General features: G+C 46.4%; 1 protein-coding gene across 3 annotated transcripts in view; it reads right to left on the reverse strand.

Annotated features, from left to right (window-relative positions):
* Window positions 1–1,893: 1,893 nt before the first annotated feature.
* The window catches only part of gli1 (GLI family zinc finger 1), a 79,693-nt gene continuing 64,055 nt past the window's right edge, over window positions 1,894–17,531 (reverse strand). For 2 of the 3 annotated variants that reach the window (XM_083771741.1, XM_083771742.1), the window contains 9 exons: window positions 15,546–15,744; window positions 13,998–14,199; window positions 13,295–13,402; window positions 12,509–12,649; window positions 11,498–11,647; window positions 9,522–9,686; window positions 8,406–8,648; window positions 7,436–7,751; window positions 1,894–6,971 (listed from right to left, as the gene is read on the reverse strand). In XM_083771741.1, coding sequence (XP_083627867.1) covers window positions 4,348–6,971; window positions 7,436–7,751; window positions 8,406–8,648; window positions 9,522–9,686; window positions 11,498–11,647; window positions 12,509–12,649; window positions 13,295–13,402; window positions 13,998–14,199; window positions 15,546–15,744 — 4,148 coding nt within the window. In that variant the 3' untranslated portion in view covers window positions 1,894–4,347. The remainder of the gene's footprint in view (window positions 6,972–7,435; window positions 7,752–8,405; window positions 8,649–9,521; window positions 9,687–11,497; window positions 11,648–12,508; window positions 12,650–13,294; window positions 13,403–13,997; window positions 14,200–15,545; window positions 15,745–17,531) is intronic. The other variant, XM_083771743.1, reaches the window with a different exon arrangement.

Here is a 17,531-nt window from a genome sequence, read left to right on the forward strand (position 1 = left end):
ACACAAAATGGGTGACTTAACAAGGGTGGTCACGTTAATTGTTGCTTTCACGTATACTTTCCCAGGAATCCATAGTGGGCTGTACTTAATATTTGTGCCCCCCTCTCCCCCAGACTCTTTTGCCCTGCTGTGTAAACGTGGTTTGAAATCACAAATCTAGATGTGTCAGATCCCAAATCAGTCTCCTCTCTGGGGAACTTCCCCCTGGAGCGAATGAGTCAACTTCAACATGTCTGCCAGGCTATAGTGGCTGTCTGTAGCTCATGTGCCATGCCACAATGCCACAGTGCCAATACAGCCTGAGTCTACTGGGGCCCCCTGAAGCAAGGAGGAGCCAACACTGTAAAAAGTAAAGCTGAAATCTTATATTGAATTAATAAAGTGATATTTTAACCACATTAACCCTGTCATCCCAATTCAGGCAAATATTCCCAATATCCTTTTCGAAATGATTCAAAATCCTCCAAAATATTAATGTGCACGATTTTTCAAGATTTTCAATAATTGTTTAGACAAATTTCGAATAGCCAGTAGTTAAGTAATAGGCCTACATCTGCAGTGGTTAACCAATGAGATTTGGTGTAAGGTAGGACTCCTACCTTGATAAGTAGTAATGTAAAGTAGTAACGTCCATAAGTACAATATCTCCCCAGGGCAAGTGGGGATTCTGTTCTTGAATGACCGGTTGATGCTTGGTCTCATGTGGAAGACCCGAGTTCAAATCCAGGGTAGGACTTTAGTGTTATGGATTGCAGCTTAAGGCTAGTTAGTGACCATAAAAATAAGCAAAACCAATAACTGTGGTATTCTGCATAATGGACATTTTTTTAAACCTTAGTGATTGATGGTTGTTGTTGGCTCACTCTGCTATAATTGTAAGTTTTTCTGGATTAAAGTATCAATTAAATGGTTAAAATGTAAGTGGTTGTATAAAGTGGACATTCTTGTGAGGATAATAACTCTCATTGTGTCTTTGCGATACATCAACTTTTGCAAGTAATTTTGGAGGCACGGTGCAATGTTGACAGTTTGAATCTTTGCATGACAGATTTCTTTGTCTTTCTCCAATCTTCGCTCTTATTGTATTATTTCAAGTAAGGTGTAAATGCAAAAAAAGAAAACGTTTTTCCTAGTGTTTCTTCTCTTAGTGCACAGAACTCTGGGTTGCCACATCTGCCAGTCCCCAATGCTCAACACTGACCACAGAGGGCCCGTCCAGGCGCTGACCTCACCAACAGTATGGTCGCTCATTTGCTTTTACAGCAACTTACTGCTTGTGGCTCTTAATGGGCCGCCGTGACTGGCCGGGATGAAAAGTAGGATGAATTATAATGCACAAGGAGGCAAGGAGCGCTTTCATAATTAGTCTATAGGAAAAAGGGAAAGGAAAATACAAAGTGAATGAGCTGTTGCGTGTTTAAATAATCCGGTACGGCTAATTAGTTAGGGCTGCCTTCAATAAGTTTGGGGTTAAAGTTTGTTTGGACGGTAATGAGGGAGGTTAGTTACTCTAGTCTGCAGCTGGAACAGCGTGACAGGCTATGTACTGCCTGTAGCTTTTATCAGGCTGTGGTGAATGAACATACTCGTTCTCAGGCTGTGCTGCTCTCTAGTGGGTGGAAGGAGACATTACATATCTGTCAGAGAGCACACCAAATGGTGAGAATAAGCAGGCTCCCTTTGTTCTAAAACAAGAGTCTGCTGAGTCGTGGTCCTGAGAATTGATATATGGACCGTCTCGTCTCTGCTTCCCCAGTCTCCAGATGTAAACCTTTCCGTCTGTGTCTTCCCCTGGAAGTTGTGGCCAGATACTCAAAGTGTAGTAAATGCCGCACAAAGCAGCTATACAGTCAGCACAGCAACATAGATGCAAACAAAGGAAATGCACAAATGTTGCATCCATCCCAAGCCGAAGAAATTTATTCATAAACGGGTGAAATATAATACATTTGTATAAAAATGTAGAAAATTGTACACAAAATATAATACTTGGCTTTTGTGTGATATAGTAAACACTACTATTATAGCTTTTTATTTTCTTGCTAAATGTGTGATTCTTTTGCCAGCAAAAAAAGTCTGATTGAAGGATGACAGTTATCAAACAAAACAAAACAAAAAACACAAAAAGAAAGCAACGTCCATCCAAGTTCATCGATATAAAAACATGATTTTATACAAAACATCTCATACATTCTAAGGAACAGCACTATCAATTCATGTTCATGTCCTTATTGCTGGTGTTAATGTTGTGTTAACATAGGCCACTTCAGCCTCTTTTTTTTATACTAAAAAACAGTTTAGTTAAATTGTCTTTGGTAGATTGTACACTTTTTACAAACTCAAGGCAGAAATTGTTAATGTTTAGTAATGCTTGGCAATGGTTTGAAGCTATACACACATCTACAGTATATGCACAGCTTGATAGTTGCAGAAAAGAATATAGCCTCAACAAATATGTCCATAATATCATCTCAGGGGATATAGTTGTGCCCAAATGTATGAAAGCCCATTTCTGCAACTGTATACAATGAGAGAGAGAGAGAGAGAGAGAGAGAGAGAGAGAGAGAGAGAGGGAGAGAGAGAAGCCTTGAATTGTCTTTAAAATGTATATCTCAGAAGTTCTTTCTCCCAGATAGGGGAAAAAAACCTTGCTGAGATGTTTTTTATTTAATTAAAAAACATTTTGTTGTGGGAAATTGGCTTTCATACGAATGAATGACTATTGAATGACTATTAAAACAAATAATGCCAGTGCCCTCACATCATGGTCAAAAGTGAGGATCGTAGATTATGAGTCATCTAAATAGAGAGAGACCTTTCCACACAGTGCTGTAGTCAGTGCAATGCCACATAAATCTCTACTGCCGGAGCTATAGTGAACTTCAACATAATGCAGCACAAATGTCACATGCTACTTGCTAGTACCTCAGACGGTGTGAATTCGTACAATGTAAGTTTTAATACACTATTTCCAAAAGCTCCCCCCCCTCCCCATTTCATCTGAGTTCAGTTAGGAACGACTGCTCACTCTGGGTTCAAGCAACAGTGCAGTGAGTAAAGTCAGAACAGACCAACGTTGTACGACAGAGCATGAATTGGGCATTAGACAGAGCAAGGCACTTTCTGCGCTTCATAAGACACACAAGAGTTAGACAGCTGCTTTAACAATACTTACAGTAAACATGTGAGGAGTGCAAACTCTATCTGGAAAGGCCACTACACCATAATTAGATCACCAAATGTTCTGTGTGTGTGTGTGTGTGTGTGTGTGTGTGTGTGTGTGTGTGTGTGTGAGGGTGCGTGCGAGTGTGTGTGTGTGTGTGCGTGCGTGTGCATGCACAGATGCAAATACTGATATGTCACTAGTATATAATGTGCTGTTCCCTGACAAGAATAATTCCATAGCAATACTTGTGAATATTGATCATTGTTATTTTTCAGTCACTAGAAAACATATTTTACTCTTCGATCAGAAACATTGCCCTTCAGAATTCAAGCAGTCCATTGTGAGACAGCAGAGGAAATCCTCACCGTCCACATTGTCATATACACAGCATATATAAAGTTATTATGAAACATATTTACATACATGTACCATTCTCTGCTCCACTGTTGCCACAGTCCCATGTGACTGGAATGCCTTGTGTGGAAAATGTTCAGTATCTAATTCATACCAGGCACACAAGGGTGATTTATACTTGGTTCGTGCGCTGGTGTTGCGCACCAAAAATAGCTGATCTACAAGATCAAAACATGGCGAATTGTAAGCTTGTAAATAAGCTATCTTCGGTGTGGGACACTAGCGTGCAGCCATGCATATCAGGCAATACAGTTCTGTGTCTTACAGTAGGCACTAGGCACTAGAAAATAAAAAGTACCAAGGCAACGAGGAGACCACACAGTCAGGGGGTTTCACTAGGCACCTTTGGTTTAAGGTTTTGGGCAGGGGTTCATAGAACATTGTGATTCCAGGAGACACTTGGTCTTCATGAGCCAGACTCATGAAAACAAATGATTACTCTTGTCATATAGGGTCCCAGCAACAGTATAGGCACATGCCCAGTCTGGGTCCCATGGGGTTTAGAGTGGCTTGCCTCTGGGAGTGTGTATAACTATGGACTTTGAGCACTAGCACTGTGCATCCTTTCAATTAGCCCATTCAAAAGTGGCTGGTGAGAATAACTATGTACCAGCTCACAGGCATACAAAAAAAGAAAAGAAAATACTAGCCCCGGGCTAATGGGATACCAATATATTCTTCTGTGTTCATAGGACACTGATGAAGAACTGGCCAAAGCCTCTGTTTGAACATTAGTCTCTAATAAAAAGCTGCCACGGAGGCTTGTCCTACGACAGTGTATTAAGGTATTTGTTCTCCCCAGCCAACGAGGTAAGCATGGACGTCATGTCCCCTACGGCCATGTTGGACAGGGAAGAGCCTGGGGCTAGAGTGATAGAGTTCTGCGGGGTGGTGAGGCGTGACGACGCCTGGGACGAGGAGCCCTGGAGGGGATTGTTGGGGATCGGGCTGAAGGAAGTAGACCCCTCGTCGTCGATGATGGACGCGAAATCTATGTGAGCGTTGTCCAGGTCCAGGTTCTCCAGGGCGTTGGAGATGGGTCCGGACTCGGGATAGGGAGCCAGAGAGGCCGACTTGCTGTTGACCGCCGGGTCGTGGGCGGTGCTCATGTTGTGCTGCTGGCTCAGACACGGCCCGCCCTGGGAGTCCATGAGCTTGTTCATGTCCATGTGGATCTGGCCCGAGTAGTAAATGTTGTTGTTATTGGAGGGGGAGAACATCTCGCTGTGCGGGTGCTGCTGCACCGGGGGGAGTCGCACCACTCGCCTGGGGCTGGTGGTGGAGTGGACGGGGCTGAGGTGAGGTGGGCTGCCGAGGTAGCCCACCGCCGCCGACGGTTGTGAAAGGCTGTTCTGGCGGCTGAGAGGTTTGCGGCCCTGAGGCGGCCTGGGGGCCACCATGTCCTGGCCATAGCAGGAGCCCATCATCTGCTGGTCTTTAGGTGGCACGGAGCCGCCAGGGTCTCGGCCGTGGGCCTGGCTCATCACAATGTTCTGGTTGGGGTAGGGGGAGTAGGTCTGGCTGACGTAGAGGTTTTGGTTCTGATGCTGTGGACCGTGCTGCATCAGCGGAGTCTGGCCGCCGCTCATCACGTCACAGCTATCGGAGAGCGGCAGAGCTTTGACTCCGCCCTGCTGCTGCTCCTCCCACATGAGCGCCTGCTGGGACTGCACGTAGTTCCTCACCATCATCTCCTTCACCTGCATCATGGGGGTCTGGGACCTCTGGCCGGGGTCAGGCAGCGCGGAGCCAGCGCAGCCCAGGCTCAGGGCCCCGCCCCCGCCGCCGGGGAAGCTCTGTCCCTGGGCCTCCATCTGACCGTGGTATTCACAGCTCGGGTTGTTGTTGGTGCTTCTCATCATGACCGGGCCCGTCTGCTGAGCATAGATCTGACTCACCTGAGGGAGCGGCCGCTGTTGTTGTAGTGGATGCTGAAGCTGCTTGGAATTTTGGCACGCGTCCCCACTTCCCATTCCGGGGTGGAACTGCTGCTCGGGTTTGATGGTGAGTTTGTGGGTTCCGTCCGGGTTGCTGTAGACTAGGCCTGGCGGATTGAAGTGGGCCTGCGATTGTTGGGGCTGCATGTTGGGGTCCGCGTACTGCATTCCTCCTCCCTGGTTCTGGAGACCGTGGCTGGAGGTTTGTTGGACCTGGGCGTGGGTCTCGCCCCAAGGACCTGACCCGGCGACGGCCTCGCCGCCCTGGCCCAGACTGGGGTAGTTGGGGCCGGAGGGGCTGAGTTGACAGGTGCTCATGCTGTATTCGGCCTGTTGGAGGAGAGCATTAGAAATGCCCTCTGATTGAAGAGGTCCGGCCTGACCGATCGGCCCTCCTCCGCCCCCTCTGGAGCTCATGTCCCCGCGCTGGTTCTGGTAATGCCGCTGCTGCATGAAGGCCTGGTCGGGGCAGGCCAGCGCGTCGTGACTTGGAGACAGCTGGTTGGACGGAGGACCCACACGTCCTCCTCCCAGAAGGTGCTGCTGCTGGTATCCCATGAAGCCTCTGTCTCCTCCGGGCGCCATCATCATGGAATGTTCCCTGGCCTCTGTCGAGCCGTGGTGCGCCTCCACCGCCATGGCCTCCATCATGACGTTCTCCGTGATGCTGGGAGGCCGAGGGGAGTATATGTGCCGGGCGATGTTGACGTCGGAGCCGCAGTGCTGCAGCGCGTTCCTTCGGCCCATCATCGCCATGTTGCTGAGGCTGCTGAAGCGCTGGACCTTGGGGAGCGCCTGGGGGTCTCCGTTCGAGCGGACCGGGTCACTGGCACGCCTCGCGATGTTCCCTGGAGCCTGGTGAGGGTATATCACGCCGGTGCCGTACTCCGTGTTGGCACTGTGCCGACGGGGTCCGCCCTGTTGGAGGAAGGGAGGCAGAGGCTGTCCTTGATACTCGCTGAGAAACCCCCCTCTTCTGGCCGGGGTGCCCGGCTGCTCCATGTTGGGTAAGGGGGTCGGCGGCGGGCCGCCGGTGGCTGCAGCGTATTTGGCCTTAAGGCTGTATTGCTGGGCAGGGGTCAGACTGGGCAGCCCTGGCAAACCGCCACCTCCTCCTCCATGGCAGGGAGCTCCTCTGCGGTTGGTCTCGGGGGAGAGGGGGTCTCCTCCTCCCCCCTGGTCTGGGCCGAGGAGGTGACAGCCTCCCCCACCTACTCCTCCTCCCATCTGCGAGACCTCACTGGAACGACGGCTGGACAGGTACGGAGACGCCATGGACGACCGGCGGCTCACGGTGTAGGCGGAGCTTAGGCTGCTGGTGCCGCTTCCTCTCCTGTCATTGGTGGTGCAGGCCAAAGAGCCGGCACCCGCTAGCTCGTGATTGGACAGCTCCATGACGCGCCTATTAGACAGGAGTGGAGAAGGTGCACACATCCCCAGCATCTCCCCTGAACCTGGAATGACAAGATGGGATAAGGATCAGGGCCTCCATTGATGCTTTATTGTCATTTATTAATGTTAAGCCTGAATTGTACGGATGGAGATCTGGCATGTCTACATGAGATCATGATTGAATTCACGTTCATGTACAGAATAAATGTGCATTGTCCCATCTAAATAAACAATTAAAGTAAAGTAAAAAGGTTGTAGAAGTCGATAAACTGCTACAGTACAGCATTTTCTGTTGTATAGATAGAGGAAAAGGACCTTTTAACATAAAGAGATAAATAACAAAAGGCGATGCCTACATATGTGAGCCATTGCAATTAAAATATTAATAAACCATATATTAATAAACCATATATAATCCTTTGTAAGACAAATAGTAGCTAGATTTGAACATTTATGACAATTCTCGCCTATAACGACATGCCTAAAATAGAACGCCATGTTGAAATAGTAATGTGTAAAATCTTACCAGGCAGTGCTGGTAGCTTGTTAGTGGCACAGCGACTTGGCGGGTTGGGCCTACGGATTTGCTTCAACTTGTCAATCTTCAGGTTCTCCAGCCTCTTCAGAGCCTGGGCGGACATGGCCACACCTCCTGCTTCCCCTCCCCCTCCCCCACCTCCTCCCCCTCCTCCCCCTCCTCCATCCTCCAGCGCTGTGAGGTCCTCCAGGCTGCCCGCAGCATTTAGGTTCATCTCCACGCCGCTGTCGTTGTTGTTGGCGCTCCCCAGTGGAGAGCGCTCACTACTGCAGGAGGACTGACCACCAGGGCTTGGCTGAGATTTCTGAGAGGAGGGATGAAAAGTGAGTGATTGAGTGACTGAATGAGAGAGACATGCTGAATCCAGACACTTGCACCACCAAAAAATGACTTTCTTTGTCAAATAATGTATAATTTGGTGATTTCTTTGAAAATGTCTTCTTCGCCTCAATGACTCAGTATTAGCCCATGACTAAATAATGATTTATGTTGCGGTATTTGCCATATAATCAAACAATGCATTCCTGAGGAGGCCCAATAGAGGAGTGGTTAGGGTGCATACGGTACCAGATGCTCTCTAATGCCTGAAACCGAGTCGACGGTTCAATTCCTGGCAGGTCGGACCATTTGCTGCATGTCACTCCCCTACTATCTCTCTTTCCTGTCTATCTCAACTATATATATATATATCAAAAAAGCCCGACCCCCCAATAAAATAAAATTATAAAATAAAAACAATTCGTAAATCATCAGGCTTACTATCCATTTGTCAGAATTTTATTGGGAGGATGGCCCCTTGAGACGCAGCATCTCGTTTTCGAGGGGGTCCTATAAATGTACTATTTATTGCCTGTAACTGTAAGTAATATAGACCTGATGGGTTGGCTAATTTATAATGAGTTGTTTTTGTTCAGTTGAAATTACATCATTGTATCGTATAAATGAAGTGTTTACTCACCAGCGCTGTCTCAGGAGCCAGCAGCTTGCAGTCCTCCCTGCGACTCTCCTCTTTCTCCAGTAGCAGTTCAGAGCTCTGGCCACCAGGGGTCATAGCTGAGCCTAGTGGTCGGGGACCCGTGTCCCCGCGGTGCTTTTTGGTGATGTGGGCTTCGGGGCCGTGGACCGTCTTCACATGCTTCCGCAACGAACTGGGGTCCGTGTAGCGCTTAGTGCAGCCTGGGATCTTACACACGTAGGGTTTCTGTGGGGAAAAGGCCAGGAGTCAGTCAGTCATGTATACATGCACTAAAATATTACTGTAGTCAGTAAAAGTTAATTCTGTAATGAGCTAATTATTATTTTAGGTATTTTCCTCTGAAATCAAGGTAAATGGCACTTTCACATTGCATAAAGACCAGACCCTGCTCAACTTGACTCAACTTTACTCGACTCTCTACTTGTTTGTTTTTTCTACTGCAGATTAGACCCCTGGTAGCTGATCACCACAGCAGGGTTCAGTGCTCTGCATAGGAGCTGCTGTTAAATAATGCTAAAGTTAAAAAGAATGCTTCCTGGAATCAATCTCTATTTCACCTGTACAGCTCAACAAATTTGGTTGCTGATAACTTTTTAGGTCGAGTAATTTTGTATAGAGTAATACAAAACAGTGTAGTGTAAAGTTGATTCTCCCTGACCAATCTGTAGTCTGTATAGTGTTAAATTACATGTCACCCTTTGGTATCAACTCAGATCGAGGGACATACCTAAAATGACCAGGTATCAGGTATGAGTGGAGTGAGTGGAGTTGAGTAGCTTTGAGCCGGTTCTATGCAATGGAAAAGCGCTATTTTAGATTTGCTGGAGTGTGGAGCCAGGCAATAGCAAAAAAACAACAAAGAGAGTGCCCTTTTCTTTTCTTCTTTTTTTAAAAGAAAGTGTGTAGTCTATTTTTATTGTGCAGCGTTTTCCAGACGAGAAGAGTGACAGGAAACAGACGAGAGAGAGAGAGAGACAGAGAAGTGTCACAACATATAACCTTAACCAGGAACACCAGCAAATGCACCGAAAAAAACACATTCCTAGACAGGATAACAACTCACAACTGTTTATATTTTTAGAATTTGCGACACAGTACCTCGTTGGAGTGAGTGCGGTTTTGATGTTTGGCGCGGTCTGAAGCGTTGGAGAAGGCCTTGTTGCAGCCCTCGTGTTCACACACGTACGGCTTCTCTCCCGTGTGGGAGCGCAGGTGGGTCTTCAGGTTCTCCAGGCGAGAGTAGGCCTTGTTACAGCCTTCAAACTAGAGAACGCAACACAAATCACATACTGGTCTTAAAACAATGGCCCCAAATTCTAATATACTAGTACTAATAGGTGCGTATACATGTTATGACAGCACCTCAAACGTAAAACACATTCATCGCTTAAACAATGGAAACGTTTGACCCCTCCACTGTTATGAGAAAACGTTACAACTTCAGTGTTGTTATATTTCTTTCTTTATTTTCATTTCGTTTTTCTTGAGGTTAGCATTTGTTCACGTTGCAGAAATCCGAGACCGCCAACATTATTTTAGACACATTCTTGCTAGTTTCATACTAAAACTGAAACAGATGCTTTATTGCATCCTGAACAACATGGCAAAGACGCACTGTAGCGTGGTGAAATAAATGACCTTCAGTACGAAGGACAGAGGCCTATAGGTCACCTCCACTGGCACACTGTAGTGGCTAGTGAATGCATTGGTCCATCTTCTTTTACTCGCAAACCACACACAGTTTAATGTCAAAAGCAAACCACCCGCATCTATTTTCACAACCTGACCTGAAACGACCCAATCCAGCACAGTACTTTCAAGTGAGAGAGAGATCGAGTGCAAATGGAACGAGGGAGGTACTGTATCACACACGGACGCACACACACGCGCGCCCACACACACACACACACACACACACACACACACACACACACACACACACACACACACACACACACACACACACACACACACACACACACACACACACACATTATCTTGTTACTTTGTTAAAGTACCTCTGTCAATCCATTTGCGCTCGTTCTTTCTCTCTCTCTCTCTCTCTCTCTCTCTCTCTCTCTCTCTCTCTCTCTCTGTTAACTCTGAACTCAATCATCTGACCTGCAGAGCTGACAGTATGGTCGCTTGATGCACAGGATCATCCTGTCCATTTTGACAAGCTGAGGGAGGACATGATGATGCTTTTCCCAGAACCCGACGAGGTCATCAACCTCCTCTCATACGAACTGGGTGTCCAACTATAGCGTTGTCATTTAGGCCCTTTATCCCCCAATCATTGAACTCGCCACTCTTTCATTTAGCTCTCTTGTTTGGGTTGTCTTCTTCAACTAAAATTATTATTGTTTTATAGCCTCATTATGAAACATTTGACCTGACCCAACTTCAAACTGGGTTGTCTCGTTACCCACGGGCCCCACGGGTAAAGAGACAACCATATCGTTTGAATTAAAACATGAAACACAGTAATCTAAAAAGAACACAACATCTATAATTAATTAATAACAAAACAAAAGAACTACGGGCGCGGGGTGGGAGTCATTCTACCAGGAGTGGGACGTGATGGAATTTTTTCTTTTGGGGGGGTCCCACTCCCCCCAAATCCACTCCGTGTCAGTCTCTACTGCAGTGCATACCACCAGCGAGCGTACTCTTGAGCCACTTATGCCATCCAGGGCAGGCTACTGTCATTTTTGGTACTTGTGTTTCAAGGCACCAAGTTAATATCAAGTAGGTCAACCTTAAATGGTCTCCTAGTGTTTGACATAGCCGTCAAAGTAACACTGGCCTCCCTTTGAATTTGCCCTGCGGAAGACAAAGCTGCTCACGGCAGGAGCTCTCGTCTTGACTGATGAATAATTCAATTCACATGTCACTCCGCGACGTGTTATGGAGACAAGAGAATGATGAATGTGACAGTGGGCGTAATGGCTGTCGCGCTCATTGGTGATTTACTCCTTCTATGAGTAAACAAGCAGATGAAAAGCACAGGGCGTGACATCAGAGGCCAACGGCGGGACATGCACAGACCAGAGAACTGAATGACGTCCACTCACAGTGCACTTGTGTGGTTTCTCTCCTGTGTGCCGGCGCATATGAACCACCAACATATACTGGGCTTTGAACGGCCTCTGCTCGCGAGAGCACTCCGTCCAGTGGCAAACAAACTCCTTCTTCTCCCCGTGGATGTGCTCGTTGTTGATGTGCTGTGGGACAGAGAGGCAGACAGAGAGATGTAGTCATTCATTCATTCATTCATCAGCAACATCCTTGAGATGAGGTATCACACACTGTAAAGCCCATGATTTATACTTTAATACTTTAAGACTATGGTCTTACCGTGGCATTATACATTTGGCATAAACTAGCTAGTGTATCACCTTACTTGTATTTACTTGTATTACTCTCTCTTAAAGTGCGTTCAAACCTGAAGATATATCTTTATTTTACAGTTGCTTCAATCGCTTTGCTTTGGCGCATGTCAGTTGTAAAAAAAGAAGGGGAAAAAAACCTGGCCTCCCTTCGCTCGCATCGCGCGCCGATTGACTGTAGACATATTTAACATAATTCCTGCTACTACAGTATATGAGCAGCAAAAGTAGTTCCTATGTCTTTGCAAAGGGTTTGTATATTGTTTCCCCCCCGCTGAGTCCCAGCGGTCAGTCCGGTTGGAACTAGCTCTGGTCCATAGCGTTAAGGACTTCTCCTAAGTCCTTAACACTATGAAATAAAACCAAACATTTCCGATTCTCCGGGGTTCCGGACAACACCAAACCGGGGTGAAAATACCACCAGGCGGTCATTCGCTTCGTTTGCGTCGCCCCGTTTGCGTCGCCCCGTTTGCGCCCCCGCCTGTTCACGCAACTTCTCATCTTTGCATAGACTTTGGATGTAACCGTGCGGCTCTAACTATCCAAGTCTGAACGCACCTTTACTCCTTTGATGGACAGACTGACCAACCGACTGACCAACCGACTGACCAACCTACAGTATCTACCATTGATCCATCATTTCTTCATTACTATTAGTTTCTTCATTTCGATCGTTTTTCTTTCTTTTTTTCTTACATGCACAAGCTGGTCTTGTGTGTCAAACTCCTTGCTGCAGCTCTCCCAGTGGCAGTTGGTTTCGTAGACCAGCTCTGGCTCGGGCTTTCCGTCGTCCTTGTCCAGATCATCTCTTCCATCCAGAAGGCCCAGGAGTGGGTCCTGCTCGTGGACAGATAGAATTACAGTTAGCAAGCATGTTTGAAAATGTATTATAAAATCAAATATGATAATACCTGTACACAGGGGCGCTGGAAGGTATTTATACCAGGGGGAGCTGAAGGGTGGGAGGGATATCGCGGCCGAGCGCAGCGAGGCCACGCGAAAAATTTCGGGTCTTATTCGGGTATAATTGGCCTAATAATGACTTATTTAGGACCTAGTTAACCGAGTTAATCATAATAACAGTATGTGACTCTTATTGTGTTGTTGTTTGGGTTAGATTTCTTTAAACCTGGTGCAGGTGAAAGTAAAACTACAATAGGTTTTTGCTGTCTCGTCAACTCACTCACTGTGCATTCTGAATTCAGCACGCTCTGATAGACATGTCAAAAAATTCTCCTCTCCACCAGCAGGGGGTGCTGGAGCACCCTCCGCAACCCCCTCCCAGCGCTGATGCCTGTACAGTCATCTAAATCTAGGGTAATTTACTATTATTTACTATTCATCACATCTAGATTTTGATCATTGAAAATGAAGTTTAGATTCTAAAGCTATAAACTGGTCCAAACACCCTGGTGTTATGATAATTGTTACATACGTACTGTATGTATGATGGCTGACGACGTGGTGGGTGTTTTACCGTACCTGTGTTCCGGTGGAGGAGGGACTGGCCACGTCTCCCTCAGATCTCTCCTCCAGACTCTTCACCGTGATGTGTTCCATCACACTGCCCAGACCCGGCTCCGTCTTCATCTGTACACAGCAATGAGCACCACAGAGCACACACACACGTCAATAAACTTACACGCAACTGTACACACGCTGCTATTCTCAAAATATTTTATAAACTGGAAATGAGACATTCTCCATAATTAGTACTTTTACTTTTGGTACTTTAAGTACATTTTGATGCCAATACTTTTGTACTTTCCAACATTCCGGCTATTTAAACTGGAAGTTTGCACTGCTCATCCTGCTTGGTTGCTGCTGCACACACAATGATTTGGCTGCGCTGCTGACTGTCTGCTTAAACCTTTACTGCTCACCCTCCTCCACCCCAGCTACCACCTGTCGTTTTGGATCTGCTGTTTAGGTACGGTCCCTATGGCTGAGACTGATGCGCTTGATCAGAGTACCTAAAAAGCAGATCCAATTCATCGCCAAAACCATAATAAATATATTGCTCATTTTATATTAGATAAATATATATTTCATCCATTCATGAGTTGTCCTGAGTCCTGACTGAACTCAAGTGCATTTTGAATTCCGGACTTTCACTTGTATTTCTATATTGCAGCAGTATTGATACTTTTACGTTAAGTAAAACATGCTTAGTACTTCTCCCCACCACTGGTCTTACGTGTCCGTGTTTGGGCGTGTGCGCGTGGAGCCGCGGGTTGTGGGGCGGGAGGCGCGGGGCGTGGCACGGTCCGGAGGGGTGTCCTCCCATGGGCGCTCCTATTCCACCTCCCCCATGCCCTCCTCCTCCATACATGGACGCCCCAGGTCTGGACTGGTAGTTCATGGAGCTGGAGTAGCCCAACGACGGGCTGTGTGACATAACAAAGAGCAACGGGACGTAAGAATTTAGCCTAAATGACTGGCAGGAGCTCATCAGGACGACCAAAGACTGTCATGGTACGCTCCTCTGCCCTTGGACTTTGTCTGTGTTTTGGGACTTATTACTTGTATTTGTGTTCCGTACCTTATTTTGTAATAGTGTTCTGTGATTTCCTGTCTGCCTTGTTTTCTGTCACCTGCCTTGTCTCACCTCCCTGTATTAGTGTAACCCTAGCCACCTGTGTTCTGTTGTCTGTTAGCCTATCCCAGTGTTGATTGTGTGTTTCAGTTCACCTGTGTGTAGTTAGTCTTGTCTATATGCCCCAGTGTTTTCAGTTCCTTGTCTGTTCGTTGTCGCATATGATGTGGTCAGTACCTTGTGTGTATTCTTTGTCCTAGTAAGTCGTAGTTATTTCCAAGTTTACTGTTCCTTGTGATTTCTTTGAGGTTAAATCCTCTTGAACATTCACTTCTCTGCCTGGCCTGGTCGTTCTGCATTTGAGTCCTATACCTCCGTGTACACACCGTGACAAAGACGAGTGTGTTCATATAGTGCTGAATGGTAAATTATGCATTTATATAGAGCTTTTATCCAAAAGCGCTTTACATAGATTGTGCATTACATTCACCCATTCATTCACACAAACATCACGAAGGTGGAGGAAAACATGCAAGGCACCAACCTGCACATCAGGAGCAATTAGGAGTTCATAGTCTTGCTCAAGGACACTTCAACACTAACTACGTTTAAAGGCATAGTTAATGTGAAAATGTTATCAATTACCCAGCCCATGCATGAAGCCCCGAATTCACAGAGATTTATTTTTGTTTTTGTCTCAAATGAGACTGTTTAAAGTATCCTACCGGATACACTGCTTCATACACTGCTGCTACTACTACTGGTACTGGTACACTGATACACCAGTCTCCTTCACGTCACCTCAACATTACTTGAAAAATTGGGGGAAAAAAGTGTACATAAAATGTTCAAATTCGTTTTTTATGTGGCCACACCCACCAGTTCATTAAGTATACCTGGTTTTCACCTTAGCACAGCCTTGCCCACAGCTGTTGTTGTATGATAATGGGGGAGGGGTTAGGGTTATGATGTCACAAAAGTGGTGTGATTTCCATTGGGCCTTTTGACTCAAAGGCCCAAATGGAAAGGCTTTCAGGGAGAAACCAAAAATACACAGGGAAGACATATTTGAATATCATAACCACACCTGGGGGTCTATTAAGAGTAATGTTAACTCACATCCAAAACAAAACTTACAAAAACCACGGCACACCACGTCTTTAAACACATGATTTGAGCGAGGAGATCATATCTGACCTCATGCCGCCCACAGAGAGATGTCCGTAGGAGCTGGCTCCGTTGGGGTTGCAGCGGGAGTTGACGAAAGCCACCAGGGAATTGGGCGAGGTCCGGATGACCGTCTGGAGGTCCACGCTGGCGTCCGAGAGAGGAGAGATGGACAGAGCTCTCTTTTTGCTCAGCTTCAGCATGGAGCGAGGCGTGGAGAACCTGGAGCCTGAGGGGAACGGAGAGGAACGCTGAAGACTCCATGTTCAGACCCATGGTGAGTACAGATTACAGAAAGACTCAAACTAACAAGACTCCTTACACCCAAATACACCAAAGTGGTTTTAACCAACCACCATTGTCAGGCTTTGAACTCCAGTGGTCTCATTTGTGGGGCTAAAAAAGTGAAAGAAGAATTGGCGGGTGGTAATATTGTACGATTACTGCAGGAGGCACTGCTAGATGAACGGCCATGGCTGGACTCAGTAGGGTCCACCCTGAGATCTGCCTATTAGACTGTCCTTCTACCCTAATTGAAAAGGGGGGACCCGTTTATCTGTTCGCCTTCTTCTACCAAACCACTCTTTGTGCACAACTTTGTGCGCAATACCTACTGCCCTGCTTGCTGTGATGTCAAATGCGTCACCACTAGAGGCCCCTCCTCCCCTGATAATCTGTCAGATCTTTGTGTGCAAGTGGACATGTTGGCCTAGGTATGGCACTAGAGGAAAGGCCATGCTATCAGCTAGGTTAGGTGGCACCCTCTGTGGAGCATGACATATATGCAGCAAATTACTACATTTGTCAGTTGTTTTCAAGATATCTTGTTAGGGAGTCAAATGTTGGACCGAGCAACCTTAGAGCCCCACCACTAGAGGAGCCCAAGCAACGTCCTGATAAAAACTCTCACATCATTTTCACTGAACCTTTTCGTTTATTTTGTTTTGTTCTATTTAATGTAAATAAATGGTGTGGCCTTGTTAATAATAATGATGATGTCATGTCAATCCGGTGGGTGGTTGCTATGGTTACCATTATACCAGTCAGTGGGTGATTGTGCCCAGGCAGGGGCAGTCCGTCAGGGGGCAGCTGGGGGTACGGCCGTTCCCCGGCCCAGGACTCCAGGAGCCCGGCCTTCTAGCTTTCAGATGATCATGATCACACAGTCACAGACCTTTTCTTGGTCACACTTTGCAAGCCCTGCCTCTTGGCAGGCCAGCGAGCCCATTTGAAGCATTATCTCAGGGTGCTACAAATGTCTAGTTACAGTCTATGTCTATCTAAGTAGACATAAAACTAGTGTTGACTAATCGGTACATGTGGCTCTTATTTTGAAGAGGAAGAGGACGTTTCGGTTGTAGCCAAGCTGCCATGACAAGTTGTTATGATGCCGGCAAGCGCTGTAGTCTAACCAAGAAGCAAACAAGAATGTGGATTAAACACAAGCTTTTAGCCAAAATCCAGATATTTACCATATGAAAACCACACATCTGTGACTTAAACAATATACACACTTTGGAAGTACATTAAACATCACATGGAACCTCCGTGGCATTAGTATTTTAGCCGTGAGCAACAGTACTGTTACTGTCACTGCCTACAAGAAAGTGATGTTATTAAATTGAAGTTCACTTAGACTGCTTATATCATGCCCTTAAATAGTACTTGCACTTGGAACTGTTTGGCCGCCGTGCCAATTCTTATAAACATTGTAGTTCATTTTAGTTAGTTGAAGTGGGTCCGCCGTGCACTGTGGTGTTGAACACTTACCTCTGAAATGGTTATACGTTTGTGTGAGAGAAAACGGCATTACCCAAGGGGATGTGTTTGTTTTAAAGCGATGTAACAGCAAGCTTTGATGGGTTATTGTATTGCACCATAATGCATCTTGCCGTACAGTGTGTGTGTGTGTGTGTGTGTGTGCGTGTGCGTGTGTGCGCGCGCTCTACGTTAAACTCACTTTGCCACTCTATTTGCCTCTTACTTTATACATGTGCGTACCCTCTATAGGTCAAA

Source organism: Protomyctophum parallelum (genome assembly GCF_964188405.1).
Source record: "Protomyctophum parallelum genome assembly, chromosome: 8".
Lineage (NCBI taxonomy): Eukaryota > Metazoa > Chordata > Actinopteri > Myctophiformes > Myctophidae > Protomyctophum > Protomyctophum parallelum.